At 34.3% G+C, this 27,989-nt stretch overlaps 1 protein-coding gene across 1 annotated transcript in view; it reads right to left on the reverse strand.

Moving 5' to 3' along the window:
• The window catches only part of CNTLN (centlein), a 199,923-nt gene that overhangs the window by 124,942 nt on the left and 46,992 nt on the right, over nucleotides 1-27,989 (reverse strand). Inside the window, 4 exon segments of the mRNA XM_059493082.1 lie at nucleotides 2,264-2,324; nucleotides 8,535-8,708; nucleotides 27,294-27,418; nucleotides 27,421-27,452. Coding sequence (XP_059349065.1) covers nucleotides 2,264-2,324; nucleotides 8,535-8,708; nucleotides 27,294-27,418; nucleotides 27,421-27,452 — 392 coding nt within the window.

Raw genomic sequence — 27,989 nt, forward strand, 5'->3', positions numbered from 1 at the left:
TTTTTAGTATCCCAGAAACAAAGCCAATTCTGTGTAAAAACTCTGAATCTAAATGATCACCCCATTTATACTAGCAACAAAGATACTAAGAGCCATCTTTTCTTGTTGAGAAATGAGGCAGCTGAGAGAATGGGAAAAACCTGTGAATGGGACCTTGACCTCTTTTGCTCCTTTGTAATACTGACTGAGGCATTCCTGAAAACCCCAAAAATAGAGCTGTTCTTTTTTTTTTTTTTGTATTGTTACCAATTTTTTGAAAGTACTAATGTATAAAGTCACCATTTCATGTTCCAGACATGCATCACTAATGTGTGTATTGAGAGAGCAACCATTTCTCTGAGCAAGAAAATTTCAAGTAATCATATAGAAAACACTTCATTTGAAGAGGCAATAATGCAAGGACCAGTTTTGAAAATGTGGGCCAAATCCATTTTTTGTTGCTAGAAACAAAGACTGAGAGAAGGCTAGCATTAAGAAATCACAGAATAGCAACATAAATGTTCTGACATTAACTTTATGAAGCTTAGTTCACTGTCATGCTGGCAGTAGCCTCATTGAAATATGAATGTAGTGCCACAACAGTGTTTATTATGATGGCCTGGGCCTCTACAGCTTCTTTTCAAACCATTAAAGCATTCTGCAAAAGAAGCCAAATAGATTGTCAAGAGAAAATGCAAGAAGTTAATGTGCTCACTTTCAAGGGGAGATTTACCCCTTAAAGACATAATGGATGTCTGTGATAGAGATCCCACACCTGTAACATCATAAACCTGCACAGATTTTTAAATTATACTTTAAGATTAAATAGAAGATAAGTAAAGGCAGTATGGTGAATGGTACAAATTATATATGAGGTTATGCACAGACAGTTGTTTCTCTTCTGCATCTGCTTTCCTTCACTCCTCCTTCCAGAAGAAATGTGTAGCTCTATCATTGAAAGCAATAGCCATAGACACTGAAGTGTATTTTGTTTCTAAGAGCAAAACAGCTGTAGCCTACAGTTCCAGAATAATCTGTAGCATCAGTGTCAGGCAGGCCAACTAAGAGTAATGAACAGAAATCCTCCCAAAGGCCAATTCTCAGGTTTAGCTGGTGGGACATGCCTTAGAATTCTCAACAGAGGGAAAAAACAAAACAAAATCAATTTTCTGTCTCCCAGGAACAAGACAACCTGGAAGACTGAATTTGAAGTCTAAATAACCTCTCCTGTTCATATACTCTACATGTGTTAAGATAATGCTTTAAATTCTCCCATGTACATAGATGGATGAATTGTGACATTTTGCTGAAATATACTTCCCACTTACAGTTTTTCTAAAATTAACTTATCGCTATGGTTGGTAGAGCTTCCAATTTTTTCACTTACATAACTTTTATTATAGGATGTTTAATACAACGAATTCTCCTTTAGGCTACACATACTTGAAAATATCTTTCAAATTACATAACTGAACAATGATAAGCAACACAAAAAAGAGAAGGAGGAGAGGGAGGAAAGTGAGGAGAATAAAGAAGAAGATGAATTTTAAGTGTTTAAGAAAATATGACTCAGGGTTTGCATTTTGCATTCAGAGGTGCAATTTTAAACCAATAGTTTGTTCAAAAGTTACTGTATCTCTGTAGCAAAATACCAAACCAACAAAAACACAGCTACAAAAATCTGTGAAACTGGGACAAAATGAGCAATTGCAAAACAAGCTCAATTAAGATTTTCTATGAAGGGGTGGAGCGAGGGGGATTGTTTTTTTAAACAGCATCTTTTAGACCAGCAACTAACGGACCCACAACTTACATAATTTCCAGGGGTCTTTTTTAAGTTACTGACTTCAGCATTTTAAAGTGTGGCTTTATTGTACATAAAAGTCTTTGTACTTTCAGTGCTTCTACTTTCTGATTTACTTCATATGAACACATACATTTCTCAGAATATATATACCCAAAAACAAACTTTGAAAATGTATTTAACAAGTATGTGCTATTGATGACAGCTCAATTAAGCTTCCACAGGACTGCAAGATTACTCACACTGTAAAGCAAAAAGGTAAACTAATGGAGAGTGCTCTCTGATCCGAAGAGACTTACAGTGCATAAAAATATGTGTATTTTTAATTTTTTAAATGTCTGTTTGTTTTGGTATATCTTTATCTATGCAAGCTTATAGCTAGCAGGCTTTTTATTTATTTTTATTTAATGTTCACCTTTAGCTGTAGTGTCTTCTCTAAGCTTTCAATCTTCCTTTCAGCTATTTTAAGCTTCTTTAGTTCCTCTGACTCTCTAAAAGAGCTCTTTGGGGACAGAGACCTTGAACGTTTCACAGGTGGTTTCTGGAGAATAAAACAAGGACATGGTTGAACTAGTTGGAACACCGGATTATGAAAGACATGCAGAATTAAAGAAGAAGTAATTTTGAATACTAATAATGAATTATAAAAAAAAAAAAAAATCTGCATGGAATACCAGAGAAATAACAAGCAGAATTACCACAGCGCTACCACTAAAGGTTTCTCTGTGACTCGTTAATGAGAATATTCATTTACATTTACATTGTTTCTTTCAGAATAATGATGTCCCATTAGGGAAGACTAAAGGGTTATAGACTCAGAAATGCAAGAAACCTCATTACAAAGGAGGGGATAGAGGCTGGTCTAATTGCTCTATAAGGGTCCAAGGTTACACTTGATAGGACAACCAGAAACAAGAGGGAAAGGATTTTTTTCCCTTTGAAATAGTTTAACACACTGTGAAGTTGAAGGAACAATATGCTTGAGGAATATAAATACAACAGACAGTAGATCTTATACCATAATGACCATATGGTCATTAACTATAATGTGACTAACTAGAGACAAGAATATGTGTTTATATTATGTACAGCTTCATACAGCAATCTGGAGAAAGAGTATGTGAAAGTAACACTTAAACTGGGCAGCTTTCTTGTTCACTCTATGTCATATCTCCTTATGGCAAAGAAAGAAAGGCCTCATAAAATTAGACTTTCAGATTTTTGGAATAACTTGGGTTAAGAACAGTGAAATACCAACACACACTTAATGCCAATCAGGCAAAATACTGTTGTGCCAACACATAAAGTCAAACAGAAACTTAGGTAAATTGTGATTATTCTTGCTGCATTATGCCACCTTCTCTGCGAAAACACTGATCGACAATAAACGAAATTAGGGATAAATTCTTCTTCAATACTGTAGATATCAATATTTTCACTAGTCCATTAAATTAATTTAATTTTGAAGAGTATCTTAATTAGCAACTGACATTTTTTTCTTTGACTACTACCTTCCAGCATGAAATATTTATAAGACATCATATACCACATTTTCATTTTAAATAGTATGGGTTTCCAAAAAGAAGAAAAAAAAATTTGTCACGAAATATCAGAGACCAGTAGCATCTCATATTTATATTTATATTTATATTTATATTTATATTTATATTTATATTTATATTTATATTTATATTTATATTTATATTTATATTTATATTTATATTTATATTTATATTTATATTTATATTTATATTTATGAACGTAAATATTTCCAATGTGGTTTTGTCATTTGATTTAAGGATTCTTTTGCTTATGACACATACCTGAAACAGACATAAAAAAGTCCAACAAACAACCAGGCAAAATTTATTAGAAAAAGTGTTACATTCTCACAAAAAAACCCCAACCAAAACCAAAACCAATCCAAACAAACAAAAAACCCAACAACCCAAAACCAAAAAAAACCCCCAAGAATAAACCAAACCAAAACAACCCCTCCCCTCAAAAAAAAAACCAAAAACAAACCAAACCAGAACTAGCATCTGGAAAAGATTTTAGTACATTTAAAATCCAAATACTAAAAAATATAATAATCTTCAAAGCCCCCAATTTTGTAAATAAAATGAAGAGCTTTAAAACAAAAGCAACCAAAACCCAACCCTCCTATCCTCTACATTACTTAATCATTATATACAGTCATATTATGTATGACTGTACTTTTCATTATTTTTCAATAATTGCTTCTAGGTAAACTTTATGCTGGTATAGAGAAAGTCTGGAATATACACAGTTTCTCTGAAATCAGATATAGAAGGTCAAAGCACTCTGCTTGCTGCCAAAGTGATGGACAACAAAGGAAAAGGAGGAGATCAACCAGCACGAGGCTCTTAAGAATTAATAGGTAGAGAAAACCTGAGAAGGAACAGAGAAAAGAGGAAAAAAAATACCAAAAAAGATAAAATTCACTGTCTTGCTAGTCTAGTCACAGCTGATCAGATACAAGTACATAAGAATTTTTTATACATATATATAGATAGATATATATATATTATACACACACTCAGAGTTTATATATAGCTACCTGGGAATGTGCCAGAGCCAAGCTATGTGAAAAAAAATGAGAAAACTTTTAACTACTTATGGATATGGAAGTGATTACCTGTGACAATGGATGGGATTGGTGATATGTATTCCATGACTTTCACCTTTTTAGTGATCAGACTAAAGGTCTGTGGAGAAAGGACACTGTATCTGGGCTTTACAGTTGCTCATAGGTAGTTTGAACTCAATCTTTGCTAAGGAGGTAAAGAGTTCTATCAAGACAAAGGAGACTGTGTAGTAAAATACACTATAATTGGATTGCCTGGGGCTGCTGCAAAACTCAGTTTGAAAGATGGCATCTGTAAAAATCTTCTCACAAGTGCAAACTTTACTGCTCTTGCTCCCATCAAATATAAACATTAAATTTTTTATTCAGTCCTCATATTCTACAGAAAAATTTTGTCATACCTCTATAAAATATATACAGAAATGTATATAATGTTTCAAAATGTAATGTTTCAAAAATTTTCTACATGTTTAGGAGTAAAAAACCCCTCCAATTTTATCAGTGAAGATTGTTAATCCAAGTCAGGAAAGGAATCCAGACCAGAATATTTTTCATTGAATGTTCCTTAAACACTTTTACTGAAGACTAAACCAAATAGCAGAAAACCAGAAATGAACAGAGTTTCTATTATATAATAGATATGAAATTTTGTGATAGAAGATTTAGCAAAAAGAAAGAGCAGGTAAGTGGATGGGGCACACATTAATGGAGGCACACAAGCAGAAAAAGAAAATATGTCTATTTCTAGACAACCTTCTATTACCTGTCTGCACAATGAAAGACATCATGGGACAAAACTGCAAATAGCCATGTTCTTGAATTCAATAATTCAAGGTTTCATGTTGAATAAAGTTCCAAAACAGGCCAAATAAAACAAACAAACAATGAAAACCATAAAATAACCAACAAAAAAAACCCCAACCAAACAAAAAGAACCCCACCAACAAAAAAACCCCAAAACCCAAACCAAAGTAGGGAAGTCAGAACTCCTCCTGAAAAGTCTTAGGAGCACTTTTTCTTACAGGCCTGATATCAATGACTGCCAAGATACAGCTCAGAGGATAGTGGGCAGAAATCGTAATGTTTTTATCAATTGAAGAAACAGAAACATTGTTGAGGCTGAAACCAAGACTGACCAGATAGATGTGGGGGTTTTTAGAAAGAAAAATGCTAAAATCTTGATTCGCTATGTTTCGACAGGAACTCTACTAGCACTGCAAGTTAACACATGTCTTTCAGTGTCTTGACACTATAGACCTAGAAGAATGGTATAGAATGTACATGAACAAAAGGCAATTCTAACTCCCATGCACCATATCGTGGGAAAGCTTAGCTACAAGAAAACCACAAAACCCTACTGAATTAGCCAGCCGACATATGAATGTCAGTTTAATCAGCTAACAGAAATCATATATTGCTCACAAAGTTTAAGCTCCAAGAAGAGCTCTAGGAAGGTCAAGCCAATGACTCCTAAGTCTTCAAACCCAACAGCACACAGCTACACCACTTTTCACATAGACAGGACCATGATTGTTACAACTGCCTCTAAATACACACTTAACAATATCATGAAACAGGACATCACAACCAAGTTTAACGAAGCTTTGAAATGCCTCTCAAAGAATAACTTGTTTCTATTCCTCAGTACAGCTGTAGGCAAGAGATGTGGATTTCTGTAATTCACAAAGAAACCAACACAAGGCTATAGATGTATCTATCCTGTTGCATATGTAAACACAGCCAGAAGCATGCAGTCGGGTGGCCATACATCTCAATTTACCGCAGTAGTGCCAAGTTTCTGTTTGTATCACGCTCTTCTTTTCAACACCTTTCCAACTGTTCCTTCTTTCAAAGCCTTTGAAACCTTTTTAGAGCAGTAAGTCATCAATGCAGTGTCATTCTGATCAGAAGTGATTCCATGCTTATTTGTTCTTTGTATCCTGGGAATGTATATATGGGGGAATGAAGGGCAGCACAATAGTCTTTGTAAAGTCAAAAGGATCATCTTTATAAAACAAACATTGAATATCCCACCTACTCTTTCTGTGAAATCATGCGCTAATGACTTCTGATTTTGTCATAAAAGGCTGAAAAACAAGGGAATGAGAAGATACTGAAAGGCAAAAGGGTAAAGTACTAGCACAGCAATACTACCTTCTCCATTTAGAAAATCCACAGTATTTCCACAATTTCACTTACTGTGTTGCCTTACATACAAAGGAGTTAAACAATTGAATTCCCAAAAGTTTTAGAGACTTATGTGCTCTTGTGAAAAAGTGGACATATCAAACAGCCTTGACTATTTAAAGAGCATAACTCAGACCTACATATCAAAACAGGAAGAGATTTTGTACAATACGCTTTAAAATTTGTATTTAGTTTTACTAAAGGAAGGCAGTATAATTGCTTTATTTTGACACAGTTCATGACAAACACAGCAGTCTCATTTACTTTCCTCTGAGGAAACAGAAAAAGACATTGTGGGGTGCTAACCTTGGCGAAGGGTCAAACACCCACTTAACTGCTCTCCCAGTTTCCTTCCCAACTGGGACAGGAGAAAATAGGATGATAAAGCTGGTGGGTTTACCACTCAGCATCATGGGCTGACTTAACTTGAAGAAACTTTATTTAAGCTATTGCCACTTAGAATATATTTAGGTTGAAAGAAATAAAGAAAAAAAAATTCAATTAACACTGTCTTCCCTACCCAAAAGAAGCTCCCAGCTTCCCAGGCATAACTTCATTCCATAGCTCCTGACTCTTTTACCACCTGCTGAGCCATGCAGGCAGAAGGTTTACAATAAATGCTTAACAGCTCCCATTGGGCTATTCTTTCCTCCTCACACTTTCCTCCCACTCTGGCACAGGGCCTCACAGGCTGGAGTCCTCCAGGATAAACTTATTCCAGAGCGGGTCTTCCATGGACCACAGCTCATTTAAGAGAGGAACCTGCTCCAGTATCTACTCCCCTCCACAAGCTGTGGCTTCTATGAGCAAATACCCACTTGCTCTGGGCTCCTCCACAAGGTATTTTATTTACATCTGCTCCACAGGGATCCTCTCCCTGGGCTGTAGAGAAATACCTGTTTCCAGCACATGAAGCAACCCCTCCCTCTCCTCCTTCCTGACCTTCACGTTTGTCAGGCTGTTTCTTACCCTCTGTTCTTCAGTCTATACTGCCTGTGTAGCATTTAGTTTTTTCTTAAGCACATTTTCACAGAAATGCCCACCACATCCTCCTGAAGAAATGTTCTAAAGCATGTCTTTTCCCAAAACTAACATACAGTACAGATCATTAAGAAAGAGCAAGCTATACATTTTTTAAAGAAAATGTGATCAGATACCATATTCAGATAAACTAGAAGATTTCAGAGGAAGTGAACAAGATGGTCCACACTAGTGCATTATTTATACCATTCAGAATCACATTCACCTTTGCAACCTTGTTAACAGTTTCTAATACTCTATACAATCACAATAAAAAATAGATGAGGAAGAGTCTGAACACAATGAAAAGCATCATGATTTCAGCTAATTTAATAGATCCATTTAAATAATGGAATTATTTACAAGTGTCACTCATTTACTATAGCTCATAGGTGCTGTTATTGTTATTTAATGCCTAAATCAAACAATGAGACTCCACAAAAGAGGCAATTCAGCACCATACAAAGCTGAAAGTATAAACTTCAAAGGATATTGTTGTCATTCATCCTAGAAAAAATAATATATTCCACTCCAGAAATCAAGACTTTGGGAAAAAATATTTTTCATTTAAAAATTCATAATAATAACCATTTATATTTGTCTCACTTTCCTTACAGTGAACGATGGTCATTCTAATAAACACCACAAAATATCTGATAAATATTCATTTTAGCAAACCTACAAAGAATTTATCCTGCAAATAGTTCATTTAATTAAGAATCCCTTATTCAGTATTTAATAAGGTAAAACCTTCTACTCCCAACAGCTATTTTAACAAGTCTTTGGCAGATAACACAGGAACGATTCAAACAAGCTTCCAGAATTATAAGCAGCGTCAACAGATATTAAAATTATTATCTGGGCCCCTGAGCAAAAACGTTTGGCTTCACCAGCCTGACTTACACACAAATACACCAGACAATAAAACTACCCTACCTCGTGCTTTTTTCCAGTCCTTATATTGTTGCTTTCCAGAGTATCTGCAGTGTACAAATTATGCTCTGCTAGGTTAGGATCCCCTTCCTTCAATTTTTTCTGTAAAAGCTCCATTTCAGATTCTTGCACTGTAATACAGTCCTCTAGCTCACTTAAAGAACGCTGTTGAAATATCTAGAAAATGACAGTAGAGGTATACTACAGTGTTAACAAAAAAATCAGATGCGTAACACACCATTTACTTAAAACTGCCCAGAGAAACATATTAACAATATTACAGAAACATGTAAAAGCTGCAAATATTTCTGCTCTCCTAAATTACCCATGAATGCATAATCAAAACCAGGTCTCAAAATATTAAGGAAACATTTTTAGACCACCACCCTATTTTCTAAATCTAAATTTATGTTCTTAAGAATGGCTGTTTTATACGGACATTTCTTCTGCAGTAACTTATTCTACTTATTAGATGGTATTTTGTATGTCACATGCTATTAAATTTCTTGACAAAATATTGCACCTTCTGGACTTGTTTCTAGTGAAACTTCAAGTTTTAAGTATCACTGGCTGAACAAAATCCTTAACTGCATATTCTGGAACTAAACATATTGTTATTTAAGAACTGCCTCAGAAAAGTACTTTTTTACTGTAAATCTAAAACTTGTATCCATAACATCCTTAAAGAGCACAAGTGTTGGCATCAAACTGAAAACTTAAAGGGAAAAATAGACTCTAGCTCACAGTGTTGCTCAAGGCTGGTACTTTATTTTGTTAAACTGTTGAATTCCAGGACCTTTCCCAGCTATCAACCCACGTGCAGCAATTCCTTGGCACAATACAAGGCTGCCGCACTGTGATCAACTTACCTATCTACCAAACCTTTTCAGAGAGGACACATTTCACAGCTAGCAGCTAGCAGTAGGTTATAACCCTGATATTCAGTAGCAGACTCGTGTATGCATGACCAAGAGTGGTCAAGTTAGCATGGCTTGACAACTGACTCCTGGTCAGTTGAGCTTTCATTACCAGGTGTGATCACACCCCACCCTGTAACAACCACTGGGCAAAACTTTCTTTCTTAGTGTAAGCAGCAGCAATATGCTTGTTGGGTCACCTTACGGCAATCACAAAGTGAAATGCTTTAGCTCACACCTCCTCCTCAGTGCCATAAGATGCGGACGGATATTCATCTTTTAACAGCTGTGCCAGAGAAAGATGATAGAATTCCCACATGGCCAATGCATCCAGGTAGCTGGAGGTTAACACCTCAGTGCCATTGCTGGAGAAGTAATGATGTAAACAGCCTCCCTAACTGATTGCATAACTAATGGTGGGTAGTTTAAAAGTCAATGGAAGTGGCTTGAGCTTACCTTGGACTGCACTGATGAGGGGAAACTCATGAAACTCTATTGCCAGTGGTGTTCTGACAGCAATGATGAGCAGCTGGCAAGTAGTAAGCTCTTCAATCAACAAACCTGATCCAGAAGACATGCTCTTAAGACTAACTAGAAGTTTTATTTTATCCCTTATTAACAAGATCCTGACAACATCACTTGCTTGCAACTGTTTGCGCATATTCTTAAGACAAAATACTCATTTCAATAGAGAACATAAAATTTGGTACAATCATCACGTGACACCACTGTTCTCAAATACTGGTGTTCCCTACATAAAAAAAGTCAGGAAAATACTGACAAAAATTACAAAAAGCAGTGTAAAAAAAAGGTTAAGTAAATAAATCTCCAAATTCATGCCAATCAAGAACTGAAGTCGTTCAAAGTTGATTAAAATCAATCAAGCACCTTAGTAAGCTTAGTATTTCTCAGAAACAGACAAATGGGCACAGACATTTTATTTATGCAAAATATGCTTTTCATAAAGCCTAAGATAAAATTATTATTTCAACAAATAAATTAAAAATTAAAGATATTGACCACTTTCTTTAGAAAAACCTCAACTCTTCATACCGTAAGTATAAGACATTTGCCAGACAGTAAAATTTGCCTGTGCTTTTGCTGACTGTTCCTTAAATACATTCTGTTCCTCATTTTGCATAGTTTAGGCCATATGTAGTTGCAAACAGATATCATTACCACCTATGATCAGTAAAATGCCTGTTTATAACTATTAGCTCATGAACACACAGAGAAAAAACAAAAAGAAAAACAAGAAAATGAGAAGTGACAAGCAATCAAAAGAATGCTTTAAAGAAAACTGGACTTCATGTTTGTTTGAACAAAACCTGAGCATTATATAAAAATGAAAAAAATCCAACAAAACCAAGAAGACAGAAATAGTGTCAGTAGATAAGGGAAATGTAGTTGCATTCAGGTTCTGGAATTTATTTTATTATTTGAATTTTACTCTTTTTACAAAACAGAAATACACCTACGAACTTGACACACACATCTTACTGATTTCTCAGATGCATGTAAAAAAAGAGCTCCACTTGAAACACAAGTTTTAGAACTATATTAGTAACTCAAAAGAGTTGAAATCTTCAATCTGTTACAATTTCAATTCACATTCCTGTTACTTTAAAAAGTCTACACCTGTTAAGTGCTCATAGAATTATTTAACTTTAAAAGGACCTTTATATCCTTGAGTCCAGCTCCTGCTGCTGACCTGTAAGAATTAGAGAAATGTCACTAATTATTGACTTCTTATTGTATCACTACTTTTTATTTTCTTCTGTAAAAAATGAAATACTGAGTACTTTAAAACATAACTCCATTTAAGTTGACTCGATCACAGATTACATCAAAACCTGCTCTGCTATGTCATAAAGTTTCTGCTGTTGACTTTAGCATGATCAATATATGAAAATTATTATTCTTTATTTGCTTTGAGGTTATTTTTCTACTATTTTCTTCTTCCAAAAGAGATCCCTAGAAATCGCCATGCTGTGATACTTATTTTAAATAAAATACCGTAAAGTATTTTTATGGTAAATTTATCTTATTTTCTAATAAAACCCTTACTGTCTCTGTCCACATGGCTATACAGACAGATTTCTTGAAAAACTAAATCCAACAAATCAAGTCTTAGATCTTAACTAACACCTCCAAAATGCCTATGCTTTTACCTTAAAATATTCAGTAGATTGCTGTTACCAAAACACACTTGCCTATAGAATTTGGGTCTATGATATCCTCAAAACCTCCTCATTTTTAAGTATACTTGTGGAATTTTTTCAGTTTTAAAAATTCTAAGAACCCAGATGTAATTGATTAAATAAATTTAAAAACAAAAGTTTTGCTTATCAGTGGACTCCAACTCAAAAGGAGTTTGGGATAATTTTCTGCTAAACTTAACATATCTTTGAAAAACTGAGAAATATTCTTGGAATTATCCTAGCCTAAAGACTTTGTTTATTCAAATATAAGAGAAGGTTGAACAATTATTTTTTATATAATAAAGAAGACCTTCCCAAGACAGAAAACTGGGTGAAACTTCTCTCGCTGGTGTTTTGTTTTAGATTCATGTCAATTTAATTTAATACTTCCAGAATTCTGTGGTCCAAGTATCTTTGGATAAGAGCAAAAAAAATTCTTAAAAATTATTAAACACAAATTGTTTAGTGAAAAGATTTGGTTACTATGAGAACAACCAACTTCTTCTGTATAAACACATGACTCTATCAGCAACCTAGAATTTGAAGATCAACGCAGGCAGAAAGAGTGGCATTTTTACAAAGGCATTTAGTGACAGGACAAGGGACAACGACTTCAAACTGAAAGAGGGGAGGCTTAAATCAGACATTATGATGAAATTCTTTAATGTGAGGGTGCTGATGCACTGGAACAGGTTGCCCAGAGAACCTGTGGATGGCCCACCCCCAGCAGTGTTCAAGGCCAGGTTGGATGGGGCTTGGAGCAACCTGCTCTAGTGGGAGGTGTCCCTGCCCCTGGTCACAGTGGGGTGAAATTAACTGATATTTAGGTTCCTTCCAAGACAGGCCATTCTATGATTCTATGAAATGCAATTCCATCAGATTCTCAAAGAGAGATATGAACTTTTCTTGGATTTTCACTTTTTACATCTAAACTCTAATTGGTAATCTAAGATCAAAGGGAAGTATTACAAATACTAAGTCCAAAAAGGCAAATAATTTGGGCTATAATGGAATGACTTTAAAATCCTAACACTGTCAGAAAAAAAGCAGAATAGTGAGTTTCAAGGCTACAAAAATTAGTCAACATCCAAGATCTGTATGAAGGATGGAGTCCAGTTTCATAGTAAAGATCAGAAATCTGCAATCCAGAAAATTGCTATCTGAGAGGCAGCGCTAGGTTCTTCAACAGCTTCTGCCTTAAAATTATCATTTTTCATATTACAAACTGAAATAGTAACTCACAGAGTAACTCAACAGAGAAGTCTGTGTAGTTTACTTCCTAAGTCTATTCTGAATCCTATGTCTAAAACTAAAATTCTTATGAGACAATCGTTTCAGTGCACACATAATGATGGCCCTCTTCACAAGTCTATCCATCTACATGCTGAGTGCAGCAAATAAAAAGCTTTCTCTTAGGTTTAAGCATCTTAGATTCGAGTCCTCCTGTATTACAAGGCCCAGCTTAATAGAGAATGGCTTCCTCTTTCACACAGTAAAGTCAGTTTACACCACGTGCTATTTTATGAAAGATTATGTGTCTACTGTGATACTGAAACTTACCCTAGAGGCAAAACATATATTCCAAATAAATGTCAGAACTTGTATTTATGTTTTAAACAACAAATATGAGCCAAAAAATATTTATTTCTATCAAGCAGATATCTCACCACTCTTACATGTCTTTTCACAGTGAGACTCCAGTGATGGTTTTCTGGACGCATTAATCAAGCTGAAGCACAAGGACTATTTTGTAAGAAACCTGTAGTATATGAGAAACCATCCACTGTACTTACAGAAGGGAATCCAACACCATTGTTGTCACCTATTAAAAGTAGTACAAACAATATGGAAAAACTATAGGTATGCTCCATTATATTTCTGCATGACTTTTCTACACTGGCAAAAGAGAGCAGGTACCAAAGGAATGGATATCTAAGAGCTTCAGGACTCATTACACAGCCTAACATGTAACATTCTGATGCCTGCTTGTGCTCAGCTCTCTCAGCACTAAGCTGTGCTAAAACCAATTGCACAGTACCAACACTGTGGGCTAGGACAAGACAAAAAGAGCCTGGACAGTCCTTCTGTGACTTAGATGCAAGCTCAACTCTGCTTCAAACTGGTCAGAAGGCACACTATAGCTTAGTAAAAACTGAAGTCTCAGCAACAGAGCAGAGTTTAGACATACAGCTCAGACCAGAATGTAGGTGTACAAGATTACCAGAACATCTGAGTTAGGAAAACAGTAATTTTGACCTATGGCACCCAACTAGACTATGGCCCATACCTAAAAGTTTTCTTCAGTCAAAACTCCTGGAATCTAGTGTCATCTGCCAAGCAAAGCCACAATGAATGAAATGATCAGAAGGAGTTTCCTGTTACTGTGTTACTGAGTTAGACAGATGTGAAGCTAAGTCACAGGCAGTGGTCACTACAGCATCCTTTGCAAACTCATTTCTGCAGCTTGGGCATCCCATTGTCACAGACTCATGTCTATTCACTGTAAATACATCTAAGATGGGCAACAGGTCTTGAAGAACAACTTACCCAGCCGGGACCTTGATCTCATGCGTCCTCCCCTTGAGCTGTCAAAATGTCCTACGAGTCAGAAAAAGGGTTTCCACCATCCATTCACCCTTATAAGACTTACATTTGCCATCCTCCAAAATTCACATGATTTATATAAAAGGAAAAAGAACACTCTGATCATATATATAGAAGAACAGAGAGGTGAAAAAAGGATGCAATTCCTTTTTAAAAACAATGTGGCCACTACATCAGAAAGATTTCCCGAACCCAGTATGAATGATTTATTTTATTCATCAGGAAGATTACACCTCCTTCTATACAATTTATGCTCCAAATAACTGGGAAAAATATGCAATTACAAGATAAGAACACTACTTTGTAGTCTGGAAAAAAACACTTAGAAGAATCATCACTGAAAGTTTAAAGAACAGGCTGGATTTCATTAAGTCTCTTTGTGAAACTAGCCACACATTTCCTCATGCATTTTTGGAACTGGCAACTTTTTAGTAGCAAGTACACAATAAAACTGGATTTTTTTTCCATGAAACTGATCATAGTACAGCAAGCAAAAGTTGAAAACATTAGTCCTATTTGCTCTAATACATTATCATTAGTAAACATTTAAAACAGACTGCAACACTACAGTAGCCTAAGTAAACATTGATTAAAATGTCTTTATACTTTTGGAACAAAGCTTTATAACTGTGGTTTAGAAGTTTCTAGTAAGCATTATGTTTTTTTTCTTCTTTTTTCTTAAGAGCTCTTTCAGCATTGTCTGTAACATTTTACTTTTTAAAAGGTTATGGGCAAGTTACCAGACAATTTATCTAGGCCAAAAATACCAAAATTAAGCCAGTCTTTCTTCAAAGATTTGAAACTTGCTTAAGATATAGATAGATAGGCAGACAGATAAACAGACAGACATAGATGTATCTCCATACTGGAAGTTACCAGGTAAGTTTAAAAAAAAACCATTTTTCTGAGTTTTTACTGAGTCTCAGCACTGCAAAGAAAAAAATACATAAACCTTTATATAACAGTGAGGCTGGTCCAAAAGAGAAGCAACTTTTTTGTCTGCTGAACTATTACACTATTATCACAAGTAAAAATCAAACCTGTGCACTAATGGTGTAAACTAGGGACTGTGCTTGTTATGCATTATCATCTCTGTACATTAGAATCTCAATCATACTCAAACAAATTCACTAAAGTGTGGTTTTCAATCTGCTAACTATGCATTCCATAATAGCCTGTAATTATTAAAAACTGACAAGAAAGCTACGCCACCTGTGTTTATGTGAAGCCAGGTAATGAAAAAAACAACAACGCTGTCATCACCTCTCAATTCCTGATTGCATTATCAAAACTGTAGCCGAGTTTGGCATCTGGGTGTGACCTTGTTAACTGCTAGGGTAATTAAATTTATTCTATTGGGAAAAGGGATGATAAATTATTAGCAAGAAGATTTTGTTCACATTTTATTAAATTGGCCTGTCAAAGGGTCGGCCAAATTATCAAGGGCCTCATTTATTGGAGGCCAGCCATATTGCCACATCTGTTACAATTATTTATAATTTCAGCAGTTGAAAACCAACTGAGTTCGGCATCCGCCATGTAAAGTAATTTACAAATTATCTGATGAGGGAGTGTTTTAGCTTCTCCCTCATTTCTAGCCAGCAGAAAGCAGCGCTGTAATTACAGAACACGATTAGGTTCTTTGGGGAACTTATCTTGCACTCATAGCCATAGTAAGATGCAGCAAGAACATATGGAGGAGCTTGTGCTTCTACTCCCTGAAGCTCGTGACCCGCCTGCCGCTGAGCCCTTGAGTTGAATTTGAATGAGAGTGCCATGGCTAATGTTCTACACATGCACCATTTATGCCACAAAACAAATCGGATCACTGTTAATTATGAAGCAGCTATAATCAGGCCTTCACATCTGTGTAATGTGAAGCGCAGTAGGCTGTATTCCAATAATGTATGACTACCTTTGGGTCGCAAATTGCGAGCCATATTGCCTCAGTAGTAGTTACTGAATTCAAAGTAAGTCCTTTGATAAAAGCCCATCACAAAGATATTTTTATCCATTTTTTTTTAAACACAAGCCTTTCTTTATCAGCTATTGACCAGAACAGTTAAAGCATATGGCACAAGTTCATTAATGAACAGTAGCACACAGCACTCTAATTTAATGAAACCACTTGAGCCATAAAAATCAGATTTAGTTAATTCCCCCCTTCCCTTTTTTTTCTTTTCTGCATCTAGCCTATACCCTGGACTCCAACATAATGTCATGGGTGATCTTGCTGTAAAATATAATTATTTTCTCATACATTTAAAAACAGATTTTATATTTTAAGAGCCTGTGCATTTTGAAACATGGAATGAGGGGGTATGGGTGTGAGTGAGGACAAATGAAAAGAAATTGAAAATTGGAAAGAAATGTCCAAGTAGTTTCCTCTTCATAACCCAAAATTTAATCTGATAACTAATAATAGTCTATATATAATTTCTATTTTAAAAATTGTGTGGCAGCTGTCTTCTAACCAAAAAAAAATCCTTTATTCAGTGAATAATCTTTCTGTGAGAAAGCAGCTAAACAAGCAGCACCCAGATGGCAAACCAGCTACAGTTTAATTAATCCACTAAAAGCCATTCAGTTTTCAGTAAGGGTAATGTAATTTTGAATAATTGTAGGGAAAAAAAAATCACTAAATGTTCTTAAGTTTTATTATAGCAGCATGAATAGTGCCACTATAGAGTAGTTAAAGTTGAGTTGCTCTTTGCATTATAAACCCCACATTTTCAGTATCTTGGTCCTTTTGATTCCTGTACATTGAAAATAGATAAATGGAATATCAAACTAAATGAGAATGAAATTATTCTTCAAAACAGCTTTTTTTCTCCTGTCTTTTTAGCACTCTAGAATAGGATGTAAACTACTTCTCAAAACTTACACTACTTCCTAAAGTACACTGCATTTCTTTCCTTTCTTAAAAAGTAATTTCAAAAGCTGCACAAAATCACTGTTCCTTGTTTTATAGACAACACACACCTGCATCCTGGCACACATACAATATTGCAGGTGAAATTCCAAATTGTCATAGTAAAACAAACCCAGATATAAATAAAATTGCATTTTATGATGATCAAGGGCTAATATACTGTGATCCCAACAGCAACAATTACTTCACAGACTGCATTAGACAAGTTATAATGCAACATAGCTTTTCTGAGGCAAAGAACCACTTACAAGACAATCCTTTTTAAGTGTATTACCTCAGCACATGTGCAGCTCAAAGACTTTACAGACATTTAGAAAAATAATTATATTCTAAGAAATGCATTTCTTTTTTCCTTTAGATCTCGCTTACAGGACAGGTACACAAAACATTGTAAATACAGTTTCACAACACATTCGTATTAGAAAAAATGTTATACATGTCCAAAATTAAAATTACATCATTAATACTGAAAATGACGAGTTGCAAATGTAAAGTTAAAATTGTAGTAACCTATGTATTTCAAACACTAAAAAATACTGTTACTTTTCTATCATAAATTTGAGCATGGAAAAAGTAAAACTTCTCAAGGTATAATTTATACCTGTCCTTATTATAAGGGTAATAATCTCAAAATAACAGACAGTTAGCAGTTAAGGGAATACAACCATTTGAAAAGTATTATTGGTATTTTCCATCATTAAATCCTAATTATTTACTCATTGCATTGTGTCATGTAAATTGATCAATTTCAGCTCCATATTAGTTTCTCCGAAGCCAGAGCCTTCAAGCAAACAGTGATAAATCTTTTGCTTTCCTCAATGTGTTTCAGTGTTACATAGCAATTATACCCATTCTAATTTTATTTCATCTTGTCCATTACAAATATCTTTTTACTACAGTACTTGTTAGTAGCTTTACAAACTACATTTTGACTTCTTTCTGATGATTTTAAGTTACTTTTTTAATGAATTGAGTATTTCTAGAAACTGGAAGACAATTCTGTCAAGTTTTGACCCACAAAGGGTGCAAGAATGAGAAATTTTTATTTTATATAAATTAAACTCTATGTTTTCTAACAGTAAAACCAAAATTATTGTAATGTAAAAAGCATTTTTTTAGGAATATGTGATATCGCCTTTTTTAATGCTGCATAATTACTAAGACAGAAAATTAAGCTCAAACATGGATTTCAAATATTCACACTACAATAGTGGGTATATTGGACTAAATCTAGAACTGCCAAAAGAAACTATAGATACCCAGTCAAACTCAATTCTTTTACTATTTATATTTCAGTCAAAATCAGTATTTTAAAGACTCTACTACATAGGTCTAATAAACTGAAACCACTGAAAAACTGATGTTAAAAACCAGTAAGTCATACTCTGAAAATACACCTTGATGGATTTTTGCATGGCAACAATGGATGCAGTTTTGAAATATTTCCTTTCTGTTTTTCTCACATAGATGTAACTTTGTATTTTAGTCTAAAAATCTGGGGTTTTTTTGTCTAATAATCTTAAGTTACATATACGTGCAATCTATGTACTTCCATTGTTTTACTGGTATTTTCTCTTCTGACTACTTTTAAAAACTTCATAATGAGAAATTATGATACTGTATTAGGTAGAACACACATACCTGTCAAATGCTACAGTTACAATTGGAAACTTTAAATGCCTGTTAATTACTGGTTTTTGATCAAGTGACACCTCTTTGATGACATTGTCTTTGGTGTCTGGACACACACAAAGGAGGAGTCAGGGCAGAAATGACTGCTTCAACTCAGTAAATATATTTATATATTTATTATTCACACGGATAATAGTTATGGTATACTAAGTGAACAATTAAATGCATACATAATAAGATGTAAATATAAATTTTCTGTAAAATAGTCTGAAATTTTTCATCACACACACTACCAGAATAGCCAAATAAAATGAAGCAAACATTTGTTCCCAACAATTAAGAATACAGCATTTTAAAAAGGCGTTTTTACCTTTAATGGAAGAAAACAGACATTCTTGCTAACAAAGCCAACACTAAAAAACTAATTTTTGCCTAACTCAATGTAATCTGAACAACAAGAAAAGTTCAAGCCCAGGAAAGAATCTCCCTAACACACACAACACTGATGTCCTATACTCATAGCTACTCAGTATCTGAAGAAGATACCTCACTGTTTCAACAGACTGTTAGCATGTCTCATAGGCTAAACTTTCAAGCAAGGCATTAATCTTAACATGCTCAAGAAATCAGTATTTCAGAGCAGAAATAAAATTGTACTTAAACCAACTTCTCTTCTTAGGAAGGATTGCTTAAAAAATTGTAAAAGGAAAACTAATAGGTGTCCACACTGCTTTGGTGTCCTGTTAACCAAGCTTCTATTCCAAAACCATTGTATTATGATGCTGCAGTCAAGAAACAGTTAGATGAGTTAGAAGATTCCTTTTAATCATGCTTGACTTCAGGATTTTACAAATTACTGGAATTCTGGTTATATAACAGGCCAAGAGAAGGTAATCACTGTTTTTCTCCCCTCCAGAAACCCCAGATGGGTAATCAACACAATAATCATTACCTTTCTGAAATTTAAATTGGTTAGTAAAGGTGGTGATGGCAAATTTGGCTGTAATCAAAATCCAGTCAAAAATGAGCCTTATGTTGCATTACCAAGAGGCATATTCCAGCCTTTCAACGAGAGGAACACTTAATGTTTAAAAAATTTGGGATATTTGTTACTGCAGCATGTAAGAATGATTTTGCCTTTTATTCTTTCTGTTGTCACTTTTTAAAAATGATACAATTCTTCCTCCCTTTCATTTGTTTATATCACTTATGAGTTAAAGACTTGAAAAATAATCACAACTTCTAGCTTGGGAAACTACCTAACATTTTGTGAGAAATTTGGAAACAATAATCAATCAGCCTTTCATCCTTCCTCTCATTTTCTACTCCCACAGGCTCTCAAAATCCACACAGGACAAAGTGAATTACTTCTTGCCTTTTTCCAAGGCAGATCAGAGATCATGTCTCTCAGGCAAAACTAATTCAAAGTCCAGATAGATTGATATTTCAAATGAGTCCAAGTCAGTAAACATTTGCATTGAAATTTCTGTGCCTAGTGGATATTATATTTATATTTATAGTTATATTTATATATTTATATTTAGAAATGCTCTCTCTAGAAGTGCAAGTTCAAGATTAGCCAATTTCTTATGGAAATAAGTATCTCACAGGAAAATAAACAGTTCATTTATCAAAACCATATAATGTCCTTCCAAATGAATGGAACATCAAGACACAGTTACTTCCAGCTATAACTATATAAGCTCATTAGCTAGATCATACTGGTATGACAATTTGCTGGTTTTATGACTAGCAGTACTTAAGTGGTTATAATTATAGTATCTGAAAGGTAGCATCCTAGTAAGATGAATGGAGAACATCAAAAATATTATGCTTTTTCCTAGTTGGCAGCCACATCCCCTGATGTAGTTAATGGGGTTTTTTGGTAGTCAGCATTTGTCAGGACAAGACAAATAGCATGTCTTTTGCCTCACACAAACTTTTCCAACCTTTCCTGCTTTGAAAACAGTACTAATAAAAAACATATTCAAGTTTAAAACTAGCTAAATCTATGCATAAAAAACATATTCACACTATTCATCTTTTAAAACTATGGTTCATATACTTTTTTAAACAACACCAACATACTATTCAATAGTAGTTTTTACTACTATTGATAATATTCAGATTTTTTTTTTGAGGAATTTAACATCAGAAAATTTAAAAATTAAAATTAGCTGTCAGAAAACACAGATAACCAAAACAGCTTCCAAGTTTCCATTTGGCTCCTCATCTTTTCTTTTTCTGTTTTGTAGATCAAAAAAATGCTTAATATTTACATTTAATTATTTGGAGTTTAATTCTTGTTTCTGACCCAGTTTTAGAAGAAGCACCACATTTAATCACATTGCAGTATGCACATTCCAAAATATTCAGAATTGCACAGCATGATGAAACATGTTTACCATTAATAAAGTCAGGTGTATAGAAACAGAATGTAAAACAAACATCTGTTTTACAGAGAGACAGAACATTGCATAGAATATCCAAAAGAAAAACAAAAATATTGTATATGACTTATCTCAGAACTAGCAAACTTCACAGAAGAAAAGAATGGAATCTTGACTATATGTATGTGAACGGTTTTATTTCACTTGAATGCAAATAGGACAAGAGATCTACCCAGTAAACTTTTAAATCCCCAAGAAAACTTACAAAAATAAATTTTGTTCACAAGAAAAAAGAAATAGGAATATATTTAAAATAATTCCTTACAACATCTTATGACATTTGACGATGGGGGAAACAAAAGCACCAGCAAGCAACACACAAATGCTCTGCAAAAATTGTTGACTGACTGTACTTAAGAGAATTTCTTCTGAACACATTATAGCTGTCCTTTCTCTGACAGGCAGCTTAGATTGTTACAGGGGAAGATACTTAAAAACAAATGAGAAAATATTAAAGGTATCGAAATCTGTAATAAATTTAGCCTATATGACACGAGAGCATTATTCATCAGTCAGAAAGGGTGAGTAGTTTAGCTGAATTATACAGAAAGTAAAGTATTCCATATTTCTCAGCTATTCTAACAAATTTCCTGTATTGATTTACCTGATTTCATCAGAAAACACTCTTTTGGTACATCAGTGAAGAGATACTTGAAACAGAAAACAAAATACCATCAAGAAAGCAAAAAATGCCTAACCAAAGCTAGGACCTCCAGAAGCAAAAGAAGGAACTGTAATTGCTATTCACATGTAATGGAAAACACAGCCTGATAATGGTAGGAAAAGGAAATACTGACATTTATTGAATATGTGGGATGGCAGAATTATCTTAGGTCAGACCAAGGAAAGCTGAGAAATTTAAAAAAAGAACCTAGTAAAACTAAATAATCAACTTATGCTATTATTGGATGGTATGTTAACCAGAATCGTAGCGCAATTGGAAAAAAAAGAAACACCTCTGCAGAGTGAAACAGCTAAAACAAATTACCAACACTTAACAAGTGTGCAGGATTTATTTTAAAGTAGGTTTAGATTGCTCCTATGCACTAAATGCCAGCTAACAGCCAAGATACATTTTTCAGTTCCATGATCCAAAAGGCGTTTAGTTGATATGTCATTACTTTTCTATGGTATCAGCTGAAGTATGAGAGTAGGGTCATTTGAGAGACTTTCTTCAAAGTTCCAGCTGAGGAACTAACACTAAGGTAGATCCATCTAAAAAATGTAACAGTAACCACATTATATGCACTGTGTATAAAACAAGTATTCTCCTACATTAAATGTTTTATCAAAATGCTCACACTCTAAAAAAGTACATTACAGAGACCCAAATAAATAGAATCATAGAATCACTAAGCCTGAAATGACCTTGAAGATCATCAAGTTCAACCTTTGACCAAAGCCATTGTGTCAACTAAATCATAGTACTAATTGCTATATCCAGCTGTTTCTGAATCCAAACACACAGTATCATTGAGCATTAATGACATATTGAACATATAGTAATGACATAAATTTTTAAAAGTTAGTCTAAATTAAGACAAAGTAAAACTATAATGGAAATTATTACAGCACCATTGCAGAAATCCATGTTACAACCCATGCTTTTTATGAGAATTTGAAAAGAACAAGGGCAGAAATCAGCAGAAGAAACTCTAGGGTGAAGGTGAAGAGACAGTCCAGACAGACTATATATAGCATATTCATTATATTACTTTCATTCTATTTATATTCACTTTTTCCCTCACAAATACTTGAATATTCTGCAGGTTATCAGTCTACACAATTACACACTGGAACTGCTGCGGTCTAATACCAGTACAGGGTCCTTCAGGCATGAAAACCATTGCCTGTGAGTGCACATTTTAATATCACCGTAAGAGACTCTTCAACTTCAACCTATAGGCACATCTGATGCCAAAATCTATTTTCTAGAATGTGACCAAGTGTACTGATCTTTGGCATGCAAGAAACAAAGACTACCTGAATTAACACACTTTCCAAATATAGAGAACACTATCTGAGCTTGAACTCAGGTGTGGGGACCTGTTAAAGATCTGAGTTCCTCAAAACCTTCCCATAGTAGACATTAAAATGACAATACACTCATTACTTATGTGGGCTTTAGCATATTTGACTGGACACGTAGTTTCTCTCCTGCCTTATCATGTGTGAAAGGACTTCGGCTTTTCATTCTAATTTGAATAGGAACCTGCACTACTATTAGTATTTACAGATCTTTATAGGGGTTTAGCATTTATTTTCAGAATTTAATACTGCTTACATAAAAACATTTATTTTTGACTATGCTTAAAGGTTGCTGCAGTTACAAAAAATACTGGAAGTGTAAAACAACTGTATTATCATCAACACAGTAACTTGATGTTTTGATGACAATTTCATGGGCTTGAAGGAAAGCAAACTACTTGCACAAGACACCATGAGAAGGACTACCAAAGGCAAATGCAGGTACAGAACAACATCTGATAATGTGTCTGTCATGTTCCTAATTTTATCTACTTGCTGATGACCTTGATGCAGATTTCTGTGATTCCTCATAACTACAAACTCTTACTGTGCTTTCTAATTACTATATCGAAATAGTCTAATTAGACTACTGCAGAATGCTCTTCCTCATCCACAGACATGCACACTACCACTATTGATAGTATTATCTATCTGAGTGCTGAGAGCTGAGTTTCAGGACATAAATTATCATTTCCTGTTGAATGACAATGCTATTTCCACTCCACTAAAAAGGCCTTCCACTGAACGACTTTTGATCAGTATGATTAACATGGATCCTAAAGGCCACATCAGATCAAGTGAAAGTAAAGCATTATAAAAACAAAGGCCTTAAATTGTAAATTTCAGAAAACTGTGATAAACTGGCCAAGGACTTCAGAATCTCTTCTTGTCTTATTATCCCTAGTATTGATTGAAATCTCTCCACCTTGAAATTGTTGATGAGGACAAATCTATTGAGTCTCATTAAATCCAGCACAGGAATGAAGTCCCCAGAGCATTTGGGACCACTAAAGCAGATGCTACACATTTTAGAAAAATATTCTCTATCCTTGAGAATATGAAATACAGCTGCAATATGAAATAGACATCAATTTCTTTCCATAAAAGCTCTAATGTAAAGGAGTTATTGTAGAACACAGCATCCTTAAAATTTGTGCTTAAAGAAAAAAGGTATGTAAAGTCAACCCAACTTGATAAAACAGGTTACAGACCTCAACATGCTGCTCACTACAGCTAGACTTGAAAATCTGTGGTCCTCAATACATTTATACATCTTTCAAAGCAAGTGAATGACCTCAGATTTATCATAAATACTTTTTCTTTTTTCAGTCTCCTGTTTCATACTACACATCAACATCAGCACAAAACCCTGTTTTTCTCAATGGTACCCTGTTAACAGGAACTTTGAATATGTGAGCCAACCAAACTGCCTGAGCTACAGCACATAGTGCCTATCTGACCACTAACAGAGAGGTCATTGATCTTGCTGTAAGGGACAATATATCATAGGATGTACATGCTGATAGGCTCAATGCCATTTGAAGAAGTAGGAAAATATTCCTTTGTGACTGTATTTATGGAATAGCTGACACATCCTTATCTAGCTGTTGCAGACTGCATATTATTAATGCAGGGAAGACAAACAGAACACACATTTGTCTGCAATAGTTTGTTCCTCTCTCATTGAAGCAAAAAAATATAGATTTATATTATTTCTATAGATGCTGAGTTTTCAAAAAGCCTGCTGTGACTTCAGTAGACATATCTTGTGATTTGAAAAATCCACATTACTTGATGCAATTACAATTGGCTGTTTTATACAGTTCTGATCAGAAATATAGAATAGGACTGTCACAATAAATTAATTCCTTTCCCCTTCCAAAGTTCCCTTAACTCAACTTGCCACAAACATTAGCTCTATTCCACTGTGACTCAGGAACTTCACTTACTCCTTTTTTCACTGTTTTTTTCTCTTTTTTCCATGGTTTTTTTCAGGTTTGATATTTTACAAAAAGAAGACTTAGCAGTTCCACAATAGTAATTTTTAGCAGATATGAGTTGGCTTTTGCTAGTCTAAGGAGTTTACTACTCCATGTTAAAAAGTATTGAATTCAACATCTCCAAAACAGCAAATTTTAGAGTCTTTTGTAAACTGGGACTATTTGGCAGTTATTAAAAATTAGGGCTTATCTTCTAAAACACACTAATCTTGTTATAAGGTAAGATAGGCAGGAACTTTAAGTCTAGACTGACTAAGAACTGTGAATCATCTTTCTGAAGAAATCCTAAATATTGAACCTAGCTCAGATTAGAAGTGGCTTGACCCTATAGCTATATTAATATAACCATCAATTTTACACATTACTTAAGCAACTATTGTTCATAGGACAGGTCAAATTCTTTCCCATACTGAAGAAAAACTGGCAAAATCTCCCCTGTGCAAGGTAAGGTATACTTTATAAAAAGTTTTTTCAGGATTTAAAACAGTCTCATGAAAATGAGAACTGAAAATCCAGTTTTATTTTCTTTCATATTGCGTTGTTGTAGAACTTGTCTGGAAGAAGATGGTTTTACAGCCACCAGAGAAGACATGTCATACTGTCTTCCTTTTTTTTTTTTGAGTGACTCAAAGGATTAATTTAACACCTTCAGAAGCACTGACTAGAGAATGGAAAACAAAAAAAGCAGCAACTCCTGACACCTCTATTCTCCATTTTTTAAATTCTAGAATTTACTCTATCTTGCTCTAGACAGATAAATTCCTCCTGCCTTGTACATGTTCTGAACAACTTTGACAGAAGGTCTACTTGTAGATTGACTGAGCTACTACTGCAATGAAGAAATTATTTAATATCATCATAGTATCATCACTGTATCATCACTGCAGTCAAATAAACTATAGAGTTTTCTAGGATGTTTGGGCTTTTTTCCACCCTTTTTTATATTCAACAGCTCTTTATGCTGGCATTCCACACTATTTCAAATTACCTTGGCAAACAACATCACATGGTACAGTGTCAAGTAGACAAGAATGTGTTGGACACTACAAGCCATAAATACTAAATAAACACACCTTTGGAAACCCAGTACTGATTCTGGGTTTGACTGTTTTGACTCAGGTCTAGCTTCACAATTTTATTACAATCTGCACACTCTAAGTAAGATGACAAAGGGAAGAAATTTTTTTTGGGAAAAAGCACTGGCAATACACAACTTCAGAAGGCAGTTTCAAGATAGTAGAAGGCATGTAAAAGTTCTTTATAGAAATTCTTCCTTGCCTTCTTGCTTCGTAATCCTTCTAAGAAAGAAGCAAACATATATTTTGTATTTTTTAGAGACTGAAATATATATATATATAAGTTCATAAACCTGAAAGAAGTTCTGAGTAGTGAGTGTTTGGCAGATCAATAGAGTGAATGTTTCCCCTGACATTCACCAAAAACATAAAACCATTCTGCAAATGTGTGTATTGTTCAAACTTCATGAACTAGTTAACCATTTCAAAAGATATTATAGCAACAATTTTTCCTGGTAATTTTTATAGAGCAGTTGTTTGTATCTTAAACCACTAATATTCTTTGTGATTCACACAAATACTTCACTTAGTGAAAAGAACATCTTCCCCTGAACTATGAAAATCAATTTGGAGAGTTTAGTAATTGAAAGCTCCTGTCCTACAGAAGAGGAAGATAAAAACATAATTAACACCAAATCAGATAAAGAAATTTATATGCTTGGCAATTCAATCCTACTTGTCTTCAGATGAAATGAAATCTTAACTTTTTAAGGCTGATCCATTCTATGTATGCAAGGGGCCATATATGCTGATACGCAATCAGACCAATAAACTCAGATACTCAATTATATTTTGGCAATAATAGAGAATAACAGAGATTTTAAAAATGCAACACTACAAAGAGCTTTGATTACTCTGTGCATTGATATTGTACAGATGGATATTAAAATGAACCCTATGAGCATAAAGCAGAATAACATACTTTTTGATATGTTGTTTTAGCTGTGTGAATATATTCATGGTCTTGCAGTACTTTTTGTATATCAGCACTGAGAGCCTCTAGCTGCTTTATCAGCTCAGCCTGCTGTGTTCTATCTTCAATGTTTGTTTGTAAAGATTCTGCAGCTCCTCTAACTTCTTCCTGTGCAAAACAAGCAATAAAGAGAAATTAAGAAAAAGAACAATGACCTCTGTTAAAAAATTGTATGGAAATAATTTTATTGTAGATAATGAGCTTCCTATCTTCATTTATTTTTCTGTCAATTGCCTTACAAACACTGTAAGTTACATATAAAATATTTACCATACACTTTTGAGAAACACCTAAAAACCAGTTACCCTTCAAAATGGGATGCCTTTCTATTTCCCTGTAATGCTTTAACTGCTCTAAAATAAATAAATTTTCACTACTTCATCTTTTTCTAATCAATATTCAGTTAACTCTTTAGCAGTAAGTCTCAAAATGTAAAATACACAGAACACATCAACTGTAAATAAGTTGTTGGGTTTTTTTACTTAGAACAATCAGAAAAGGGTAAAACTTTTTCCTGAACTTGCAGAGTATGTGTGAAGCAACCTTTTTTTCTGACATGCATCTACTCCCTAGACACATAAATATATTTGCTGATAAATTACTTTTTGTCTGCAGGTACAGAATACTGCAACAACCATAAACAAA

This window comes from Ammospiza nelsoni, chromosome Z (genome assembly GCF_027579445.1).
Source record: "Ammospiza nelsoni isolate bAmmNel1 chromosome Z, bAmmNel1.pri, whole genome shotgun sequence".
NCBI lineage: Eukaryota > Metazoa > Chordata > Aves > Passeriformes > Passerellidae > Ammospiza > Ammospiza nelsoni.